The following is a 20,839-nucleotide window of genomic DNA, read 5'->3' on the forward strand; positions in this document are numbered from 1 at the left end:
AAGTGGCTAAGGATGGGAGATGACACTCTTGTGTCCAGTCAGGAGTAACCTGGGAGATGGGCTTGTATTAGAGCTGGATGAAGGTTTTAAAGCATACATTTTTTTTTTCCCCCTAAAGAATGTATTTCTGGGTGAAATATATTGTAAATTTGGATTAGTGAGGTCTTTAAAATGGCGGGGGGAGATAATATTTTCTCCAAATAAGAAAATTTAAAATTTATTTTACCTCGAAGAACATCTTGTTTAGCAGTTTTCTTCACTTCTATAAATTTTTTAAATTCTTGGGAAAAATCTAGAAAGTGAAACAAAAAAGTTTATTTGCTGAAATGTTTTAGAAAATGGTTCTTTTCAGTTAAATTATTATTTTTTTAGTAAATTATAGTAGTTTCTTCTGATATCAGAAGTTCGTAGTGTAGGTCATTCCTGAGGCAGCACACTGGATCATGCGTTCTTTGGTTGTGAGATGGAATGATCTGAGACTCTTTGTGGTTCACTTGCCCCAAAAGGAGCAGCGGCTCTTGAAGGACTAGATATGGTTGACAGGTGCTTCAGGAGTACAGTGCAGGCCACTTACCTGCATTTGCAGAATCACTACAAAACAAATTTTATTAAGAATCATGCATGCTTGTTGCCAGTTGTTAGAAGGAACTTTTTCAACCACTGAACTTCTAAAAACTGGCAACATAACTGGCACTCCTCATTTTTCACTGCATTTAACCTTCTGTCAGTAAAAACGGAAGAATTGGTAATAGTGACAGTTGTGGAAAAACTAGGCTGGCCAAAATAAATAGTGTTCTAAATTGATTTTAAGAACTTGACTTCAGTGTGAAGTCTTTTAAGAATGACAGATTTCTGTTTCTAGAACTGAGTTAAGGAGATGAAAAATTAGTATTTTGGTAAAGATAAAGAATTTCTTTACAAAACATTAGATTTTATTTCAACTATCCTGATGATGGATTTGGTTAAAAAGTATACCGTATATTTATACTAAAAGTATCTTATAAGAAATATAAAATCATTTTCTGAAACACCCTCTTTGATTTGATTTTGTTTACCTGTAAGAGTGGTTTCAACTTTAATTTATTTTAACACCTAAGCCTTCAGTAGCTCACTGAAGTAAAGGGAGTTCATTTCAATTTATTTTTGTGTATGTAAGAATTTTGTCTTCTATTTCTGTGTCTGTATTTATGACTTTCATTGTAAGTTTTAAGACTGTCATGTATTAAGATTCTTTAATATTTTATAATTGCAAATATGTGGTGGAATGGGAACCAAAAGCAGTATGTGTGATTTGGCCAGAAAAGGCAAGGAGTATGACAGCCCTAGGCAGTGATGTACTGAAAGAGAGAGAGAGAAGAGCAAATCGGTCAAAACAAATTCCTGTAAAATATCTATAAATATTGAAGACAACTGAAACTCAAAGAAAATTTTATATCAGATGTAACTTGCACTAGCTTCAGTAACAACGTTTTCTGAATGCAGATTAGTGAAGGATTTTCTTTTCTATGTCATTTTTTCCTGAGTATATTTTGTATATTGCCAGTTTATTCTCTGGCAGAGAATTACTTTAGACATTGTAATGAAAGATCGCATACAAGGGCATCTGATCTTAGTATGAGTTTTCTTAAAATCTTTGTTATTATCATTTACAGCTCCACACACTTCTGGTAGCGGATTTGATACTTTCAGTGATAAATATTAATATGATTCTATACTTAAGCAATATTATGAACGTATCTATTTCATTTAAATTGGCTAGCTCAAGAAGTTGGTTTCACGATGTTTATTTCTCTCAGGGGCTAGATATATTTCCTCATTTTTTGTGTTAAATAGTTTCTCTTCAATATTTATGAGATGATAACAACGCAAAACATTTTTATTAAAATGTAGATATGTATGTATTGAATAAGACTGGACAAAGGTCAAGAGAAAAGTGAACTTTAAAGAGAATTGTCAACGAATAATAAAGCATGACACAGGGTCTTAAGATAGAGAGGAATATTTATTCTCTGAAATGATAAATTAAAATTGACATATGAAGACATATTTCTGCGTGGAGATGTAGGCATGCCTTACATGATTTTTCTCTGAATGTTGTCCATACCTAAATTAAATTTCACCAAGATTTAAACTTGTTTAGCTCATATGTATCGATTGAGTTAGAAATTATTATGGAAAATTGAGCATCTCAATTCTGTATGAAGTGCCTGCAAATGCAATCAACAGTTGTTAAAGGATTCAAGTTTCAGCAACTTATTTTAATATTTACAACATAAAATGGTGCTGGAAATTTGCAATTGTGTGCAATTGTGTATTAATAAATATCCATAGCAAATGTTTTTTACATAAATAAGATTTTGTAGCAGTGTCTGTTGTTTTATAGTCAATAGGATGCCAAAGTTTTCATCCTGTGGTTCCCTCCGGGCAATACTCATCAATAATCTGCTAAAATATGTAACTGTTTATTAGGTTTTTTAAATTAGAAATACGTTCTCAGTGGAACCAGAAAAAAAGTCATGCAGCAAATCGGTGGAAATGACCTTTCGGTGAAGATGACAAATGACGTCTGAAACCTCAGAGCTACAAACTAACCTGATACAGTGCTGACTGACATGCATAGGAAAAAAGCCAATCTGTAGTAATTTTCAAGAGTGCTGAGAACCTGCAGTTACCATTGATTTCTTATAGCACTAAGGGTCTGTATTACCAGTGCTTTCAGCTCCCAGTGCATTTGTAGCTTTAGTTCTTGGTCCACCTATTCAGAAAAACAACTTCTTTTAAAATTATTTGAACTGTCACACGCTGGATTTTTTTTTTAAATAGCTTTAACGGTTATGAAGCAGGATGTAGGGTTCTAGAAATGTTTAGGAACTGTACAGTCTCATAGAAATTCCATACCTCAGGCTTTGCAAATGGAAGCAGTCTGTTTTGGGGTATTTACTGATGCCCTGTAATAAACCTTGTACCAACTGTGTCCACACCTGCTGTGTACATTGTGACCACACCGGACCACACTGTACTCACATGATGTTGTTGTGACCAATTATGTCACAACAGAAGGGCATAAAGTGCCATAAAAAAATTCAAAATTGTGTTGAAAATTCATACCTGCAAAAACTATACTGTTGAAAATAAAGTTGTAATTCTTGATTAGGAAGAGCAGACAAGAAAGGAATTGTTCCCCTGTAATTTAAGGGGGTGCCTTATCCAAGGTCATAATTGTAGAAGGAGAGAGACCCTTAAAGGCCTCTGGCTAATTATTAGAGGGAAAAAATTACCTCTCTGTTCTGAAAATTATCGTAGACATCCAGCTGGTAAGATTCAGTGGATGAGATCTTTAGTAGGGAACCGGAGGTACAGTATTAAAGTCATGAATAGTAGGAATTTCAGGTGATTTGGTGCTTCCTGCAGCCAGACTCTCAACTGAGATTGCCATGGGAATGTGATGGTGACAAGTTCTGCGACTGAACGTACAAAGGGCAACCAGGGGAGAGGTTCTTCTAGAGGGGGTTTGAGCCAGGATGGAGAAACTGATGGTTAATGCCAGGCTAGAGGGAATCTTTGAGCATGTATATGAAATGCAATATTGGGAAGAAGGTAAGAGAACCTTTCTTCTTCGCATGATTCCTCACTGTAGAAGTCAGCCTCAGCCGGGTGATTATTACAGTAATTTCCCAACTGTCAGAAAAAGTTGTCAGTCTCAAAGAAGGAACAAAGCAATTAAAGAATATTCAGGTAAGTTAGGCGTGGTGGTTTTTTTTCCGTTAGCTGTTTCTCATTAGCTCTGTTCCAAGGTATTTAAAGATTAAACTGATTATATTTTGGAGCCATTAGTGTTTGTCTCTGTTACCTTGTGAAAATGAGTAGAGGTACTGGAGAACTGGAGTAGAGTAGACATAATGCTGGTTTTTAAAGAGGAGGGAGAGAGAAGTGTTGGTTATATAGGCTAAAAGGATGTGCTGTCATCAGAGTTTCAGTCCTGAGAAAATACTGGAAAAGGTAAATGCACGCTGCATTTTTAACACCTGAAAGTACAATAAGAATAGCCATCAACACGGATTTCTCAAAAAGATATGGTCTTTTACTTCTACAGTGGCCTTGTGGACAAAGGAAAAGCTTTGAATGTTATATTTCGCTTTTCATAAGGCTTTGACACTTTCACACAAGACATGCTTTTAAGCAAGCTGGGAAATATGGTAAACATGCAACTACAATAGGCTGGGTGGAAAACTAGGAACTGTGTTTAAGAAGTAGCTCACTATCAAAATGAGAAGATTTTTTAAAAGGAGTTCTGCAGGGATTTGTGGTGACTCGGTGCTTTTCAGTATTTTCATTAATGATCTGAATGATGGAATAATGTGTGTACTTATTAAATTTGCCACAATACCAAGCTGGGAAGGACTGCATGTACATTACAGGACAGGATTTGAATTCAAAATAATCTTGATAAATTGTAGGTATCGTCTGGAAAAATAAGATGCTATTCAAAAACATCAAATGCAAGGTGTTTACACAGCAATAACAAACTGCACAAATGGAAAATCACTGGTTAGAGAGCAGTTCCATAAACAAGATTATAATGGATTAGAAGTTGTGTGTGAATTTACATTGCCATGTTCTATAGGAAAAAAACCCCAATATACACACAAGGAAAAGCAAGGACCACCACATAGCAGATAGTTCCAATGGTAAAATGTGTCAAATAGTTCGTTTATGAATTGTGATCTCTTCACAGAGTTAAATTCATGTCTTTTTGATATGTGAAGGTAACTCTGATACAGGATGGTGCTCAAAAAATTAGGTCATATGTGAAAAAACACACAGACTATACTCCCTTTTGTGTAATTTGTGTTTAACGATAAGGCTTAGGGGGGTTATTTATTTATTTGTTTTGCATAAAGCATACTAATTTGCTTGACTGAGTCAGGAGAGGGTATTGAAAGAGACCAAACCCCTTCTAGATCAGGACTTGTACTGACTGCATATTAGACTGCAGGGATGTGGTGAGGCTAATGTCATATACCAACTTCAATTAATTTTTAAAGAAATATCAAACACTGGTCTTTAGATCCTCTACCAATGAAAATATTCTCTTGAAATGTATTATTTATGTGTAAGGTAAATTGTATTCTAGCTCTTTGAGTCCACAGGGCTTTGAAACTTTCCTTTTTGGGATTTTGCAAAATCCAGCCTGTCCTCTGTCCTATGCGTATTTTACCTCCTTGGTGTTACTTGGAAATTTTTGTGTAAGCTTCACATTCCAATTTCAATTTGCAGTTATCCTTCTCCAGATCTCCTAGGCTCATCCGTAGATTTCTGGATGTTAATACGCTTTGTAAAGACACTGTTGTATTTTCGAGCCTTTTAATATTTTTAAATGGTTTAGCTCTGTTAATTCTGCCACAGACTTCTTTAAGGGCATTTGCAGGTATGAATGTTTGATGACAGTGACTTTCTGAAGTTTCTGGTTTTCAGTCCTCACTGCCCAAACTCTGAGACATTCTTTGCTGAAACTGTAACATTCAGGCTTCTGTGAACGGAAGTGGTAAAATCAAAAAGAAGTATCCAGAAAATAACAGTGCCTGGATTTACCCACTTCACCCATAATTTGTAGCTCCGTCATTTTAGCATTATCTTCAGAAACCTCACTGGCTTTTTGTTGGCAATGTATCTGTTCAACTTCTTGGTACAGAAGTTGCTCCTAATGTTTTGGTATGCTAATAGCGCACGGTTCAACCCTCCTACTCCTTGTTTCTCATCCTTTATATTAATACAATGAACAGAAATTACTTTTTCCAATTTGCATTGATACAGTACGCTGATTATATAATTTCTTCCTGGGGCACCCTTTGTTCCTGAAGCTGAACAGCACCTTCAGAATTCTTTAATTCTCTTCAGATTAATCTAATTGACCTTAAATTCTTCTGGAGTGTTATATTTCAAGAGTTTCCAGTCCATCATCCCCGACCTGCTCTCATACACCAAATTTCCTTCATATTTCTCTCCGTTTAGAAAGTAGAAAGTAATCTCTGTGGTGTTTATGGATGGAACAGATGTCTAAAATCTAAATTTTGAATTTTTGAGCTGGTTTTAGATAGCAAGAGATTAGCATGGAACATGTTTTTGTCTCTTAACAACTATATACCATGTTTAGTATTTAAATCACTAGAAATTTGTAAAGATGAACTGTTTAGTTTGTGAGTCCCTGCCTGTGAGTTCAGGGGGTAGCAGGTGAAGAGATGTGATGGCACTGACTCAGTTTTAGGTTTACACTTGAGCTGTTCCAGTTCCTTGTTTGGATCACTTGAAAATCCTTCTTCAGTGCGCACAAAAGTTTGTATTTGTGTACGAGTATCATTGTATCCCATAAAAGGTAGACACTGCTGATGAACTGATAAGGACCTTTATTTGTAAAGTGTTCTTAGCACAGAAGTATAGGCGGTACGGGATATCGTGGATGTTTGTATTTTGAATTTGAGAACATTTGCATTTACTGGGAAAGATGATGTTGCATTTAACTTGCTAGAATTAATTTATATGTAGTTATTGCTGATGTAAATTATGTATTGTTTGAGTTCTTTTGCTTCCTCCTTAACAGGCTTATTGGTACTAAAACTGTGTGGTAAGGTTTATTTTATTTAACCATTTTTATTTTGCTTAAAACTGTTGTCTCTTAAAAGGTACTAGCAGGAAATGGGAGGTTTCTTTTTTTTTTTTTTTTAAATGAAAAAAAGTCAGAAAGACAAGCTGAACTGTAACATTAGAACACAAGAGAAAAATGAATACTTGGAAGATGAATATACCCAGAAGGAAGAGGAAGGACAGAGAAAATAGAGTAATGGTTGTAAGATGAGCCTTGTTGTTTCATTTTATTTCCTCTTCTTTTTTCCAAATCCCCTCTACCAGTGCAAAAGAAAACAACTATGCTGTTTTCACATACCTATGCAAAATCTTCTTCTAGTGAATGTGTGCTGTACACACCGTGATTAATTAGGCACTGTTTGGTATCATTAAAGAACACAGCCCAGAAATTTCTATAATATACTTATAGACTGGCATTGGTTAGTTATACTTTTTGGATGAAGGACATTATGTTTCTTTCCTAATCTCTCTAGGGGTTTATAATTCTGTTTGTTAAATTGTAATACACAGCAATGTCCTTCAATTATAAAATAGCATTTTAAAACTAGGGAACAGTATCCCTGGAAGAAGTACCGTGATAGGCTCTTATTTTGGTGAGAAAGAAAATCTGTAAAACTTTGTTTCCAGGTCTCACTTTTATGTCAGGCAACCTTCACCACTGATTATACTTCTGTTCCCTTTCACAATTCAAGGCCTTTTCCATAATGGTGACCATTTATCTAGACAAAATGACCCTCTAGTGCCCATTAGCACTGCTTATGAAATGGCAACTAGGCTATGATGTAGAAGTCCCAGTGGCCTCTGAATGAAAGTACTAATCTTATTTGAAAGTCTATAGCTTGCTTCTGCAAGTAAGCTGTTATTTGGACATGGAGATTCAGTTTCTTCCATTGGCAAACTCTGATGAGGTTAAAGGGGTTTCAACAGTTCTTATAATATAGGGAGACGTATTTATTTGTTATTTAAAAGTAGCTAAGAAAATCAACAAATAATAATCTCCTTCCTATTCTCCAGTTTATTCCAAATACATATTAAAAATATCACTGAAAACATATACTGGTGAGACAGGTACAGAAACGTGTTTGAGTTTCATGTATTTCAACTTCTAGTATTCTTCAGTTCCTTTGTCTGTGCAGGTTTAAGTCCTTTTTAGTCTTTTTTTTTTTTTGAGAATTTAAGGCCACCACTTTATATTAAAAATGGCAGAAATACTTACAGTGTGCTTTACTTTGTTTTGCTTTACCCTTTTAGCAGACAGATGATGCAGCACAGACCGATGGCCAGCAACAGACACAATCTTCTGAAAACACAGAAAACAAATCACAGCCAAAACGGCTTCACGTCTCAAATATACCATTCAGATTCCGGGATCCAGATCTTAGACAAATGTTTGGTGTAAGTACTCATACTTTATTTATGCTTTTTTATATTTGCATTGCAATAGGTATTTAATATTATAGGCAACCGTGAGAGCATTATCTCTGATTTAGGCTGTTTAACCAGTTTCAGTAAAGAGTCTCTTTTCATTTATTTATAACCAAACATCTGATTTGCCAGTCATAATTGGGAAAAGAAATTCTACTGATTCTACTGTATGTGATACAGATGAGTGTATTCTATGTATTGTACTGTTTTGTATTATATTCAAAAAAAGCTACCTACATTGGCTTAAAATATTGAATGCATATGTATTCCTGCTGTACACATCTGGATTTATATGCCTGTATTTATTGATTTTGGAAAGCATGATATAAAATAGTCAATGCTTGACCTCATGAGCAAGGGAACCAAATCTATAGAAGACATGGACTGGATTTAAGCATTGTTGGTCTGTAAGCTTCTAAAGTCTTTGCCAGTATTTTTCTATAAGTCTCTCAATTTTTGCTTTTGCCCAGGCCATAAGCTACCTTCATGTGCATTGGCTGTGTTTCACACATCTCATATGTGCCATCAATTCTAGGCGCATAACCATGAGAGGTTAGAGCTGGTTTCTTCTCCCTGCTCCAGGGAGGTTTATTTTGAAATGCCACTAAATAAAATCTAGAAAAGTACTTGATCAGCTATTAGAACTCAGTTTTTCCTTTTCTAATCAGTTTTTCCTTTTCTAAGTTAGTACTCTTAAGTATTTGTGTTCCTCTTGCTTTCTTATTTCTGACTCCCTAAAACTTCTCTTCTGCGTTAGTTTGTTATACAGTGCAGCATCAAGTACTTCATGGCACTATACTTCTCTCCATCTTTCATGTTCAGTTCAGATTTTTAAGTTCTCATGTCTTTGCATGTGAGTTAAAACATTGTCTTTTTCAGTATTTATTTGTATGAAGTGAAGGAAATAGTCGCTGGAAAAAAAATCCTGATATAGTATTGGGAAATGAGAGTGACTATTTTGCCATATGTGACTTACTACAAGTAACCTCCCCTAAATGCAGCTTACAGCACATCAGCAAAATAGCAGAAGGCATAATAATTAACCCTCTAGGGAAAAATATGCAAATTTATTTAAATTAAACCACTTAAAATAGATGGATTTTATTTGAAAGTACATTAAATGAAAGGATCTTTTTTTTTTGAGGGATTGTAGTAATTTATAAGTGAATAAAAACTACATTTCTTTTCAATATTTCGAAGTCTTAGGTCTCAAAAGGCTAACACTGGAGAATGGCTAGAGTTTTCCAGCTTTAGAACGACTTGGTAACAGTAAATTTTTAGCTTCTGAATTGATAGAAAAATGAAATTTCTGCAAGTGTGAGTTGAAATATCTGATACGAAACATGGTAATGCTGCATCATGAACGCTTTATACACATAGCAGATAATCTTTTTACATGGACATGAATATGGCATGTTTAAACATTAAGTCAATGTCTGCCTGTTGGCTAAAGTTGCAGTTAAAACATTAATTAGATGGTGAATGCAAGAACATAAAATAAGCCAAGGGATGACAAATGATGCTTGATTTTCATAACCAAGTTGAAACACTTTAATAAGCTAGAGAAGGAATACTGTCCTTTCTGGCCTGTAATTGTTTATTATATATTAAAATACTGAAGTATAGGCTCATTTCTGCAGTTCCTTTGACTATGGTTAGATTACTCTTCATTTGCCTGCCTCTAATTTCTGCCTTTTTGTTTAATATATTGTCTCATTTATCAGTGTTAACACTGATCCATACTGCATGTTAATGACCTGAAATAACAGAAATCACCCACTGATACATTACAGTGTCACATCACAAAACTGGTCATATCAGAAAGTGTTCTAACTAAACACTGCCCGAGTCAAACATTTATTCTTTTACTAAGGCAAGTCCAATAGAGCCTTTTTCTTTGGGATAGCAACTGGGGTCAAGTATTGTGTGTGTGAACAATGCCTAGATGATTGTGAGTGCTATTGTAAGGTCAATAGTAATAACAGTTACTACTAACATTATAATGAAAGTGCAATTCTGAGCAGGGAAAAATCCCCAACAAGTAAGTATCCATTCCAGTTTTCCAAATTATACTCTAGTAAGACAAAGAGTTGCTTAGGGAATGATGGTTATCCCTATTCAGCAAGGGTGGAGAGAAATCCTCACTCCTTGAGGCCAGTGACAAAACTCCCAGCTGGTTTAATCTTATTCCTGTAAAGTAGAAGTAACCAAACTCCTTTACCTGTCCTGGAAAGCAGCTGCAAAAAGTCTTCCGAAACAAAGGTCCTTCAGAGGGAAGGATGACCAGAGGGCGACAATGTTCATGCAGCTTTTAATCCTGTCTTGTTAGTGATGTTTATTACACTCCAAGCAAATTAACCAATAGCTTATTACATATGAAAAAAAAACGGTGATGGCAGCTGGACTGGATGGATGACAAGTAACCTACTATGTGCAAAGACAAAATTTAAAAAAAGAAACTTGGGACTTTCACTTCAAAGTGATCACAGTTTAATGATAATTTCCTCTTTGTCAGGTGGTTTCACTGAACTTAAAGTTCATAAATGCATATGTGGAATGATAGGGACAAGTGTAATGATATGTACAATTTAGTTGTAATATTGATCTGGCTCCTCTTCAGTGTGTCTTTTTTGGTGCTTGACTATCTTTGATTTTATATTCTTTAACTTTTTTATGTGGTGCACCATTTTCTGAAACAAACACTTGTACTGTATGTGATAGAAGTGTTGAAGTTATCTTATTTTCATGTAACTTTTCTATTTCTTTGCAGCAATTTGGTAAAATCTTAGATGTTGAAATTATTTTTAATGAGCGAGGCTCAAAGGTAAGCAGTTAAATTCACCCATGGAATTTTAAAATTTGTTTAAAATATTTATATGAGTAAAAGGAAACAACTGCACTGCTGTAAAAATAACATCTGAAATTCCATGTTAGTGAAAACATCTTCTGAGCTGTCATTCAGTTTCCTAAGCAGCATGAAAATCTTTGGACTCATTTTGTATCTTTTTAAGGGGTAATTTTAGCTACTCCAAAATGTCATCTGTTTTATGGGAACGTTGATTTCTGCTGTCTTTATTCTTCAATGGTAATTATCTTGTTTATTTTACAAGATGAGTCCATACTTACAGATATTTGTAGGAAGGTTTGTACAGGTATGAAATGAAAGATGATAATGAATACCTAATAACTATCCTCTTTAGTAATTAGCTGAGAAAATATGTGATTGTTCTAGATTATCTAAGTGCAGATGTTTTCCTCTTTAGTTAAAGCTTCAGTACACCAACCCTTTGAAAACAATCTATTTAACATTTATTTGATTAAAAGAGTTCTAACTGTATTGCAAACATTTAATTTTTTCTGAAAATTACTTTGCCTTAAATGCATACTTCAATTTATTCAATATTTAAGAAATAAAGCAAGATAGAATGGCTATAACTGCATTAGCATCGTTAGCTGCTGCAAAACTGTAGCCCAGTACGCTTCACCTATGATATCAGCTGCATTATAAGGGTTTATATGTATGTCACAGGCATGATATCTTTTTCCTTTTCGTCCCATGTCAGACACACTAGAATGTTTATCCACCAATGCTTCAGTCTTCCTGTAACTCATATATGATTTATTATTAGCGATGGAATTCTTTTCCTTATAGACACACTGTTGGATCGATGGTTTCAGTGACGTTTTCTGCTGTGAAATTTTAGTAATGGCATCTTAATTTGTGAGCTTTTTTGTACAGAGCTTATACAAGATGGGAGGGAGCAGTTGAAAAAGAAATAAAAGTTTAAAGTTGAGGATGAGTTTAGGTATAAGAAAGGCCTGTGCAGGCATCTAAAACATAGGGATTATGAGGGGGGATTTACTTTCTCTTGAACACTCCTGGTGCTTTGGGGAAGAGAGTTACATCCTCAGTGTCTTGTGACAAGTGAGGTCGTGGCTTTGTGCTAAAACTGTGGAGGGCAGAGTGGAGAAAATATGTGGAATCAGGTGTTCTGAGAACAGCTTCAGCTAGAAGTGGAACTGCTGAGAGCACTTCTGAGCTCAGGCTTCAGCGTGCCTTTAAAAGAGAAAAAAAAAAAAGAGCAACAGACAATGTGTTTAAGCTACTTTGAAGAGAATGGAACATAAACTGCTACTGTATGTAAATGTCACTTTCTACGTTATAAACTGGCATAACTAAATGTGTTCTTTGAGTAGGTAGAATAACCAAATAACTTGCATAATGATCCTGATAGTTTCTTAACTCTTTTTGTAGATTAATTAATTTTGTGGTTCATATCCGTTGTTTTTCTCAATGCTTGGTGTCAGTTTTGCCTTAGTTTCATATTTGGTCTCTTCTTTGTATAAAATGTATAAATAAATGTATAAATATCTTCACTTCCTTTTTTTTTCTTTTTTTTTTCTTTTTTTTTTTAATCAGTCACTATGTACATAATAGGTAGAACTGCAGAGAGTAAGTGAGTGAATACTGACCACAAAACTTAGCGAATGGACTGGAGAATGAGGAGACATGATGCATGGCTTATTGCTGAGGAACAGAACAGAGGAAAGCTTTAACTCCATAGTTCAAGCTAAAGTAACAGTAAAGAAAAAGTTGTAGTAGGACTTCAAATATGTGCAGCAATGCCTAGTCTTTATAAAACCGCCAGCTGTAACTTGCAAATGTTTCTTGTTATGAAACACCAAGGATATAGAAGCTTATTTGTTCGGATAATTTTGGGAAAGCATGCGAAGGCATTGTAATGCTAATGTAAGAATTACTTCAAAGGGTTGGTGTATGTTTCTAAAATGTTTTTCGATGTCTGATTTTTTAAAAAATATTTACCATTGTAAACAGTGTTTAATTTAACTTAGCACAATAAAAAGAATTTTAGTAGGATTGGAAATGTTTGTTTAGCCTAATATTGTAAAGCAAAGCATTTGTCATAGGCAGAATTTCATATTTGTCGGGTATTCTCCTGTCCCACTAACACGGGATTCTGGAGTTTTACCAGTTGCATGTTCTATATGTGGAAAGTAATATACATAAATAGTAAATGAACCAGTTAAACTTATTTGAAATGTTTGCATTTTTATTCCTTTATCAGAGTTTCTTTTTCTATTCACATCATGTGATTTTATTTGATCTGTTAATATAAGAAAGTTTATACTTTGTTCTAAAAGTACTTTTGTTTTGTTGGTGGTTTTATTTTCTTTTTTTCTTTTATAAAAAAATAAGTAAAGGCTGTATAGTTTGACAAAAGTTTAAGTTACCCTAGTGTTGCATGGGAACAATGTTTCTTATGATCACAACAGCATGATTAAGTAGGCAATGTTTTAGAGTATATTGACATTCAGTGTTGAATTTTGTGCACATGTTTTTTATTTCGTTGAGATATCTGCATGTCATTAAAATGTGGTTCATTTTCTTTTCTCATTAGTTCATTTTTTTCTATGTGAAGACACTGTAATTTATTTTAATTTCATTTTCTTATTGTTAGATTTATTTTCCTGTGTAGTGACATGTAGAAAGGTATTTTTGGTATCATTCTTTGAATTTCTCAGAGGGTATTATCTAACTGATGACAGAAAAAATTTGTTCACATTTGTCGCTTACTTATTGCACATCTCAATACAATTATAATTTTTCTAATTTGCATGTTACAGAAATGAAGCAAGGACAAGAAAATATTAAATTAAAGAGAGAGAACATAAGCAAACAAGTGGTCATTGACTGAAATAATAATGTGCATGTTGTTTTCCCCCCTTCTCCCTCCTGCATGCAGGGATTTGGTTTCGTAACTTTCGAAAATAGTGCTGATGCGGACAGGGCGAGGGAGAAATTACACGGCACCGTGGTAGAGGGCCGTAAAATCGAGGTGCATGTTCAAAATATTTTCCTTTTCATCTTTTTTATAAATGTCTGCTTCACTCTCATTTGTTGTTTCAGATGCATCATTGGTGTCTTCTGTGTGCTCCCCTTTCCCCTTCCCATTGTTTATATATATATATTTATATATAAAGAGAGAGAATCTGGCCTTACTTGGGTTTTTTATTATTATTTCTTTTGTAATTATTATTATTATTGTCATTATTGCTGAAAGGTGGATGACAGAATTAAAAAAAAAATGAAAGCTTTAGTATTTTGAAGTTATTATTTTGGATGTTTTGTAAATCAATGGGTGCAGTAGATTCCAAAAACCAGCCAACAAAAAAAAGAAAAAAAAATTGAGAACAACAAAAAAAAAAGTGTGACAGACAAAACAAAAACAAACAAAAGGTTGGTTTTTTTTTTGGTTTGGTTTGGTTTGTTTTTTTTTTTTTCTGCAGGGTTGATGCGGGATCCACAGTGGCTTTCAAAAAATTCAGATTGGGAAAGAAACATCCAAAAGATGTACAAGAAAAAGAAACAAAGCCAGACTAGAGACCGACCGATTTTAACATTTAATTTGTAATGAAACCATGAGGCTACTTTGGCTGCATGGCCTGAGCCATTCATATCTATTAAAAAACCAACACAAATGCGTTTTAGTACCACTGGATCCCCTTCAATACTGCCTCAGTCGTATTTGTTAGAATAAAAAAAATACCAATTGAAAATGCTGTCGTCTTTTGAGTAAGATGTTGCATATTTTGCCTTTTCATTTTCCCCCTTCGACGGTAGCGCTTAGGGCCCTCACCAAACTCTCAGTAACCATGGTAACTGTATACATACCCATGCTGGCGATGGTGCTGAATGGTAAGTGGAGAAGTCCATCTGCCGTTTCACGTATTTAGCGCTGATATACCACGTGAATTTTTTTGACTTGTTGTATTAAGTTTTCTTGATGCTACATTTTTTTCTATATTGGTACGCCTGTAATTGAGTGTACGTTTTAAGCAAGCCTGGGAGGCACTGATTGGATTGAGGATATGACTTCGTGCACATCTTACTCAGATTGTTAACTCCATATTGTGTTAAATAATGCACCCTCTTTTTATCCTTTTGTTAGCTGTGATTTTAAAGCTTGAATGATTTTGTTAATTCTTGCAATGAAAAAGGCTCTTGTTCCAAGTGTTGAATGCTAGATGTTGCTTTTCCAATGGTACTTCTCTTCTAAAGGGTTATGTTGCACACTGCTAAAATTCGTTTGTCCCTTTTTTTGACATTTTCTTTGTTTCCTTGTACCTTGTCTCTTTCCCTTCTACTCCACTGCATGTTCCTTCATATAATCTTTTTTTCTGTTTTGAGTATTTATTGTATCAGTGTTATCATGGAATACAAGCATGCTCTTAAGTCTTAAATTATGCAGTACCTTTTAATTTGCTTTTAATGTCTTTTTATTAAAGTTTAAATGATATGATGTTGCTTTATTGAAATGATTTGTAAGTTAAAATGGTTATGAAAGTAAATGTAATTATAAATAGTATGATTTTGTTATGCACCTGTTGCCTTCTATAAATTAAATTGCATTTTATTTTTACATGACTAATAGCAGTAATAATGCATGCATTTAATAGTAACATGGACCCTCCCTGTAACCCTTTCTAATCCAGTGTTCTATGTGCTTAGGTAAATAATGCAACAGCACGTGTAATGACAAATAAAAAGACCGTCAACCCTTACACGAATGGTAAGTGCATGAGATCTCAGTCGCTTTGTTTTAATGTTGGTGCATGTGAAACCTCACTCTTCTGCTGAATGGGTGGGCTCATCTACTCATGAAGTGTCATAGTCTGCATCTCCTGCATCTCCTTGGGCTCAGGCTTTGTCCAGCGACCTACAATGTGATATGGCTGGGCATAAATTCCATCTGTGTAGAGTTCAGCTAATTCACAGCCATGTGGGCGTAGCATGCATCCTTTTGCCTGATCGGAATCTGAGGGTTTAACCACAGTGGCTTTTGTACAGGAAAATATACCTGACAGGAGAGCGTTCTAGCTTTGTTAACGTTGCGATGAACGAACTAATCAGAGGATTCAATTTCGCTTGGGTGATGGAGGTAGGGACACCAGTAAGAAGAATGCCTGTCTCTGTCAGGCATGAGATACTTTATAGTACCAAGACACGCATCTAGTCAAAGATGATTTTCTGTGTCTTCTTTCCACAGTTTGTTAGAAGTAAAGGGCAAACTGTAATTGGGTGCTGCTTCCAGCTTTTTTCCCCTGGAAAAATCTAAATTCCAAGCTATCTAAAAAAAATCATTCTAATACTGACCTAAGTTGGTATAATGTTGTATACTAATGATAGAAAAATAATCCATAGATATTTGAGGGGTTTGGAAGCAATACATTTTAAAAATGTTTCCTTGGCAGTGTTTGATGATGTGCTTGAGTTGTTTGCATTTGCTAGTTCAGAAAATTCTAACAAGTTCCTAACTCAACAACATCAAACGATAATACATCAACATCAAGCAATAATACATCAATTGCATTTAATTGCAGTTACGTTTTCCAGTTTTACTAGACTGTGTAGTTATAATTATTTGCTTTTCAATTTAATTTAGTTTTTCCCACCCAGTAGAAAGCAGGTGAAATCTGCACATACAGCAGTAAAGCTTTCCACAGGTGGATTAGACTCTCTTCCATTTTGAAATATAACGGATCTTATCTTCGATATCTGAGGTCTCATTAGTGAGGTTTTACTAAAACCCAGGCCAAACACTGGCTTTATTTTTTAATGAGAGTCATTATTTTTCCTACCACAGTAAAAATAAAATACAGTGATGGTTTTCATTTGACGTGTGATAATTGAGCTAGTTAAAATGATCTGGAGAAGAAGAGTCTGAAATTCCTCATGCTTTCTCAGAAACTGTTTTCTTCCTCATTTTGTATGTAAATGTGGAGCTTGGCAAATGATGCAGATGGGAAAATCTCCTTCATTTTTACTGGCTTTAAAAACATCTCAGTGAATCTAGTTGAAAGAAACACGAAGCTTGACTGGATCACATAACAAGATTTTGTTGCAGCAAGGAGCTAAATTAACTATATGCATATGATACTATGAACTTTGTCTGCCATATTGTAATGATAAAAGGATAAAAGTAGTTTTGTTATAAATGACGATGTATATTTTGTATTCATATTATCCTAAGGCTACAAAACTGTTAATTAGCAAGTAACACATTACATATCAGCACACCAGTGCTGAAGGAAGGGGATGCTGGAAATAGGGATGTGAGATTTTTAGGAATCTGGGTTTAGAGGATATTCACCTCTGTGTCCTGCACCGCAGGATTACTTATGTCATACGTTAACATTTATTAATATCTGCTGTTAAGTGTTTCCCACTTGAAGTGTTTTGTGTCTGTCATTTTCCATCCTGTTCCATCTGGAATAGATCTCACCAAAAGTATGAAACATACTGTTTCGTGCATAAAAATTATCATTTATGTTTGTGAATCCATACATTCAAGGTGTTGCATGCAGGATGTTCTTTTGCACACCTTTTGATGGGTATCTACCAAGGCAAACTCTGGTTGTAGTTCATACATTTTGATTTTTTTAACTTTTTTTTTTAATGTCTGAGATCCCCTAAAATGAACACACAAGGAGAATCATGTTCTTGCATAATCATTACAAGCGACAAGGAATGAAGTGTAGACATGCAAGGTGCTTCATTTAGTTTAATCAGTGCTTCTATTATCAGTCATCCTGGCATTGTATGATTCTAGTTCTTTATCGTTTTGTCAGGAATTAACCAGTGTTACAGCTGATTATTAAAGATTATTGTTGTCTAAAGTAAAGATCTCATCTTCTACATAAAATATAAGGCTAGTTTGTCTGTGTTCTTCTACAAGCATATTAACATTTGCAAGGTGCTTCTGGCGCAAAACCTTTTTGTTTGCACGTGCCTAGCTCTTCAGAGCCACTTCTTTTTTAATATGTGGCTTTATGTTTCAAAGAGTATGTGGTGACTGACATGTTATTGGCAGGTATTCAAAACATAATTGGGGCACATGCTGTATGATATGAAAACATCAGGCAATAATATTTATTATAATTTAAAAATAAGATACACTCTGTTTTGTCTTTCATTCCTGAATACTGCTGGTTTGTTGATAACAGGGCTCATGTTGTAAATATGATTGCAAAAGTCAGTAGATCTTAAAGCACAAAAACCTAGACTTCTTTTTAATATATCCAGCTTCATTCAAATAAGTGGTTTGCTTTTGTGTCCTAGATGGTTTTTGAAATAAGTATGCTTTCCAGTGACTCTTGATGATTCCTGAAATGAGCAGTTAATAAATGCTCAGTTGCTAGGAGAGCTTTTTTTGTGCAAGTTTTTTATCAGACGGGATGATTTTGATAGCTGACCTCATGTGCTTTGGCGATAGAACTGCCTTTTCTTTGCAAATAAATTCAGTGTCAGGAGTTCTACTTGTTGGCAAAAATATTTCAGAGACGTTTTTAGATGTTCCAGCCTATCCTGTTCGCAGTTATACTTTCTTCTGATGCCCATATTGCAACTCAGGATGCTCATCCAAGAGTTGTAGGGAACAGAGAATGATGTGCAAGCGGATTCAGAGAACTGTGGCAATGAATGAGGAACATGAAACAGAGATCAGTAGAGGGCTACACACGTTTTCAAGTTTAAACTTGTGGTGTCTTGAATTTGGACCTTCTGTTGCTCTAAACTTAGATTCAAATTCACAGCTAGAGACTATTACCACAGTTAAATCCCCTCCCACTCCCCCTTCCTCCCCTCTGCAAACAGGAGGGAAGCGAAGGGTGTCACAGGGCTTCTTTCCCGCCAAAGCGTTCCTCCGGCCACGGGTGCCTCTCCGGCCTGTGAAGTGAAATAGTCCTCTCTGCATTGCTCTGCCCCGCTTTCTACCCAAGCTTGTTACACTGCGCAGTGAGGTGGTTTCCTTCCCTTTAGCGTCCTTAACCTGTATTTCTTTCGATGGCTGTACAGTGCGGGGTTTTGGGGCAGGCAGAGGGGTTGTTTGTTTCCGTGTTTGGTTTTTAAGTTTTGAGCTTTTACAGTTTCAACTTGAGGAGATTAATATTGTGACAGTAAGAAAAATGCACAAAATTACACCCACTGCAGAGAATTTGCCTCCTCCGGCTGCTGAAGTAGGGTTACTTGGCAGATGCTCGCTCGGGTACATCAGCTCCGATCACACTTGATTAACCCACACAGCTATGGGCCAGCACATTGCTGCTGACAAGATAAAGCTAAGTTTAATTACTGTTATTTTCACGGTTTCCTGTATAAGTTTCAAAAAGTTAGACGAGACAGCCATCACTGCGAGAGAGGGAAGGAGCTGAAAGATGAGAGTGGCTTTCAGCTGTGAAGAGCAATCTGCAGCTTCCAAGATTTTTTTCTTTCTCTCAGACAAATTGTGGCGCTCTCAGTGGAACTTAGAAGCTGAGAGGTGTCTGTCAGCTGCTTTGACAGCAAAAGCTGACAGATCTGAAATTCAGCCCCATCTTTCATTTTGGATGGCGTCGATCAGTGGTCTTTCGAGGAAGTAATGAATTTGAAATAGTAAATATTCCCTAAACTATGAAAAGTTAGATTTTTACTGAAATTTAAAAACTTGGATGATTTTATATCACAAAATTTGGCTAAGAGTATTTGTTACACCACCACGTTTCTGAATATAATCCTGTAGTATGTAAAATTGAAGGGTCAGGGTCAGGTAAAAATCCTGTGATATTTTCAGGAGGAAAGTAATTTAAACTTTTCTTGCTTGGCCATTTTTCAGCTTCCGTAATTGTCTTTTAGGTATGTATAGCAACTGCAATTACTTCTGCAGAGCAATTGCATGCAATGCTGCTCTTTACTCTGTTTGAACTTATTAATGAGTTGCATTTCAAAAACACTGTTACTAAACAGTTAATTATAGTTTCTGAGCATCAGATAGAGATAGCAGCATTTTTAAAGGGTAGGAATAGTTTTCTTTTGTGTTATTATTGAGATTTTGTATTACACTTTTTCAATCTTATAATGCATATGGTTTTATGACCTTCAACTGTACTTTTGCATTACATGATATGGCCAAGGCAGAAACAAGCCTTAATACAGTTTGCATTTAAATTCTTCTAATCTTGGCTCTTCTAATTTTGAAAAGCCTTGTTGTTCCTGTCTTGATTGTATTTTGTTTCCAGCAGCATAGTTATAGGATCTATTTAAAGTACTATAGTTCTTGAGTTCGCAAGATGCTTTTGCTCAGGTTTTTTTCTTTGTTCCCATTTACAAATGGTACTTCCCACTCCTCCGATTCAAGTGTGCTTTTGGAAAACCCCTAATTTTTCAGTCCCAGTAGTTCAAATAATTGTTCAAGCACTTAAAAAAAAAAAAAAAAAAAAAAAAAAAAAAAAGGAAAAAAAGAAAAAAGAGTGTGGGTGGGGGGATGTTCTGTGGAGTTTGGAGTTAACTAGGAGTGGATCTACCTGTGGCTGAGCAAAACACAGTAATTGGCACTTTACCACAGCTGAGAATGCTAATGAGTTTGCCCGTGTTTTCTCCTGCTGTTCTCTTACCCCTTCCACTTCAGTTCCTTCAGCCTTGTTGTCTTTAGCATCACATATGTGTTGAACACAGGCCCTGCTTCTGCAGCGAGCCTGCGCACTCCAGGCTCACCTGGAAATGCCGCGTCGGCTGTAAGGACACAACAGCAATTAGCTGGAGTTTGGCCAGAACACACGGTACAGAATATCTGTTGGTTCTCTGCCTTGGTTTTATGCCAGCTGTGGGAGGGCAGTGGTTATTTAAGACAAAGGCCGTGGCTGCATTTGTACCACTTAAGAGCTTTGCAGAATGTGACTGCAGCATTTTCTGACACGCCAGCCACTTTACAGCAAT

At 35.4% G+C, this 20,839-nt stretch overlaps 1 protein-coding gene across 3 annotated transcripts in view; it reads left to right on the plus strand.

The window, feature by feature from the left end:
• Window positions 1-20,839, plus strand: part of RBFOX1 (RNA binding fox-1 homolog 1) — a 936,648-nt gene that overhangs the window by 829,069 nt on the left and 86,740 nt on the right. For all 3 annotated transcript variants that reach the window (XM_075164916.1, XM_075164917.1, XM_075164918.1), the window contains 4 exons: window positions 7,894-8,037; window positions 10,838-10,891; window positions 13,833-13,925; window positions 15,599-15,659. In XM_075164916.1, coding sequence (XP_075021017.1) covers window positions 7,894-8,037; window positions 10,838-10,891; window positions 13,833-13,925; window positions 15,599-15,659 — 352 coding nt within the window. The remainder of the gene's footprint in view (window positions 1-7,893; window positions 8,038-10,837; window positions 10,892-13,832; window positions 13,926-15,598; window positions 15,660-20,839) is intronic.

The sequence above is a fragment of the Calonectris borealis genome, chromosome 16, assembly GCF_964195595.1.
Source record: "Calonectris borealis chromosome 16, bCalBor7.hap1.2, whole genome shotgun sequence".
NCBI classification, from domain to species: domain Eukaryota; kingdom Metazoa; phylum Chordata; class Aves; order Procellariiformes; family Procellariidae; genus Calonectris; species Calonectris borealis.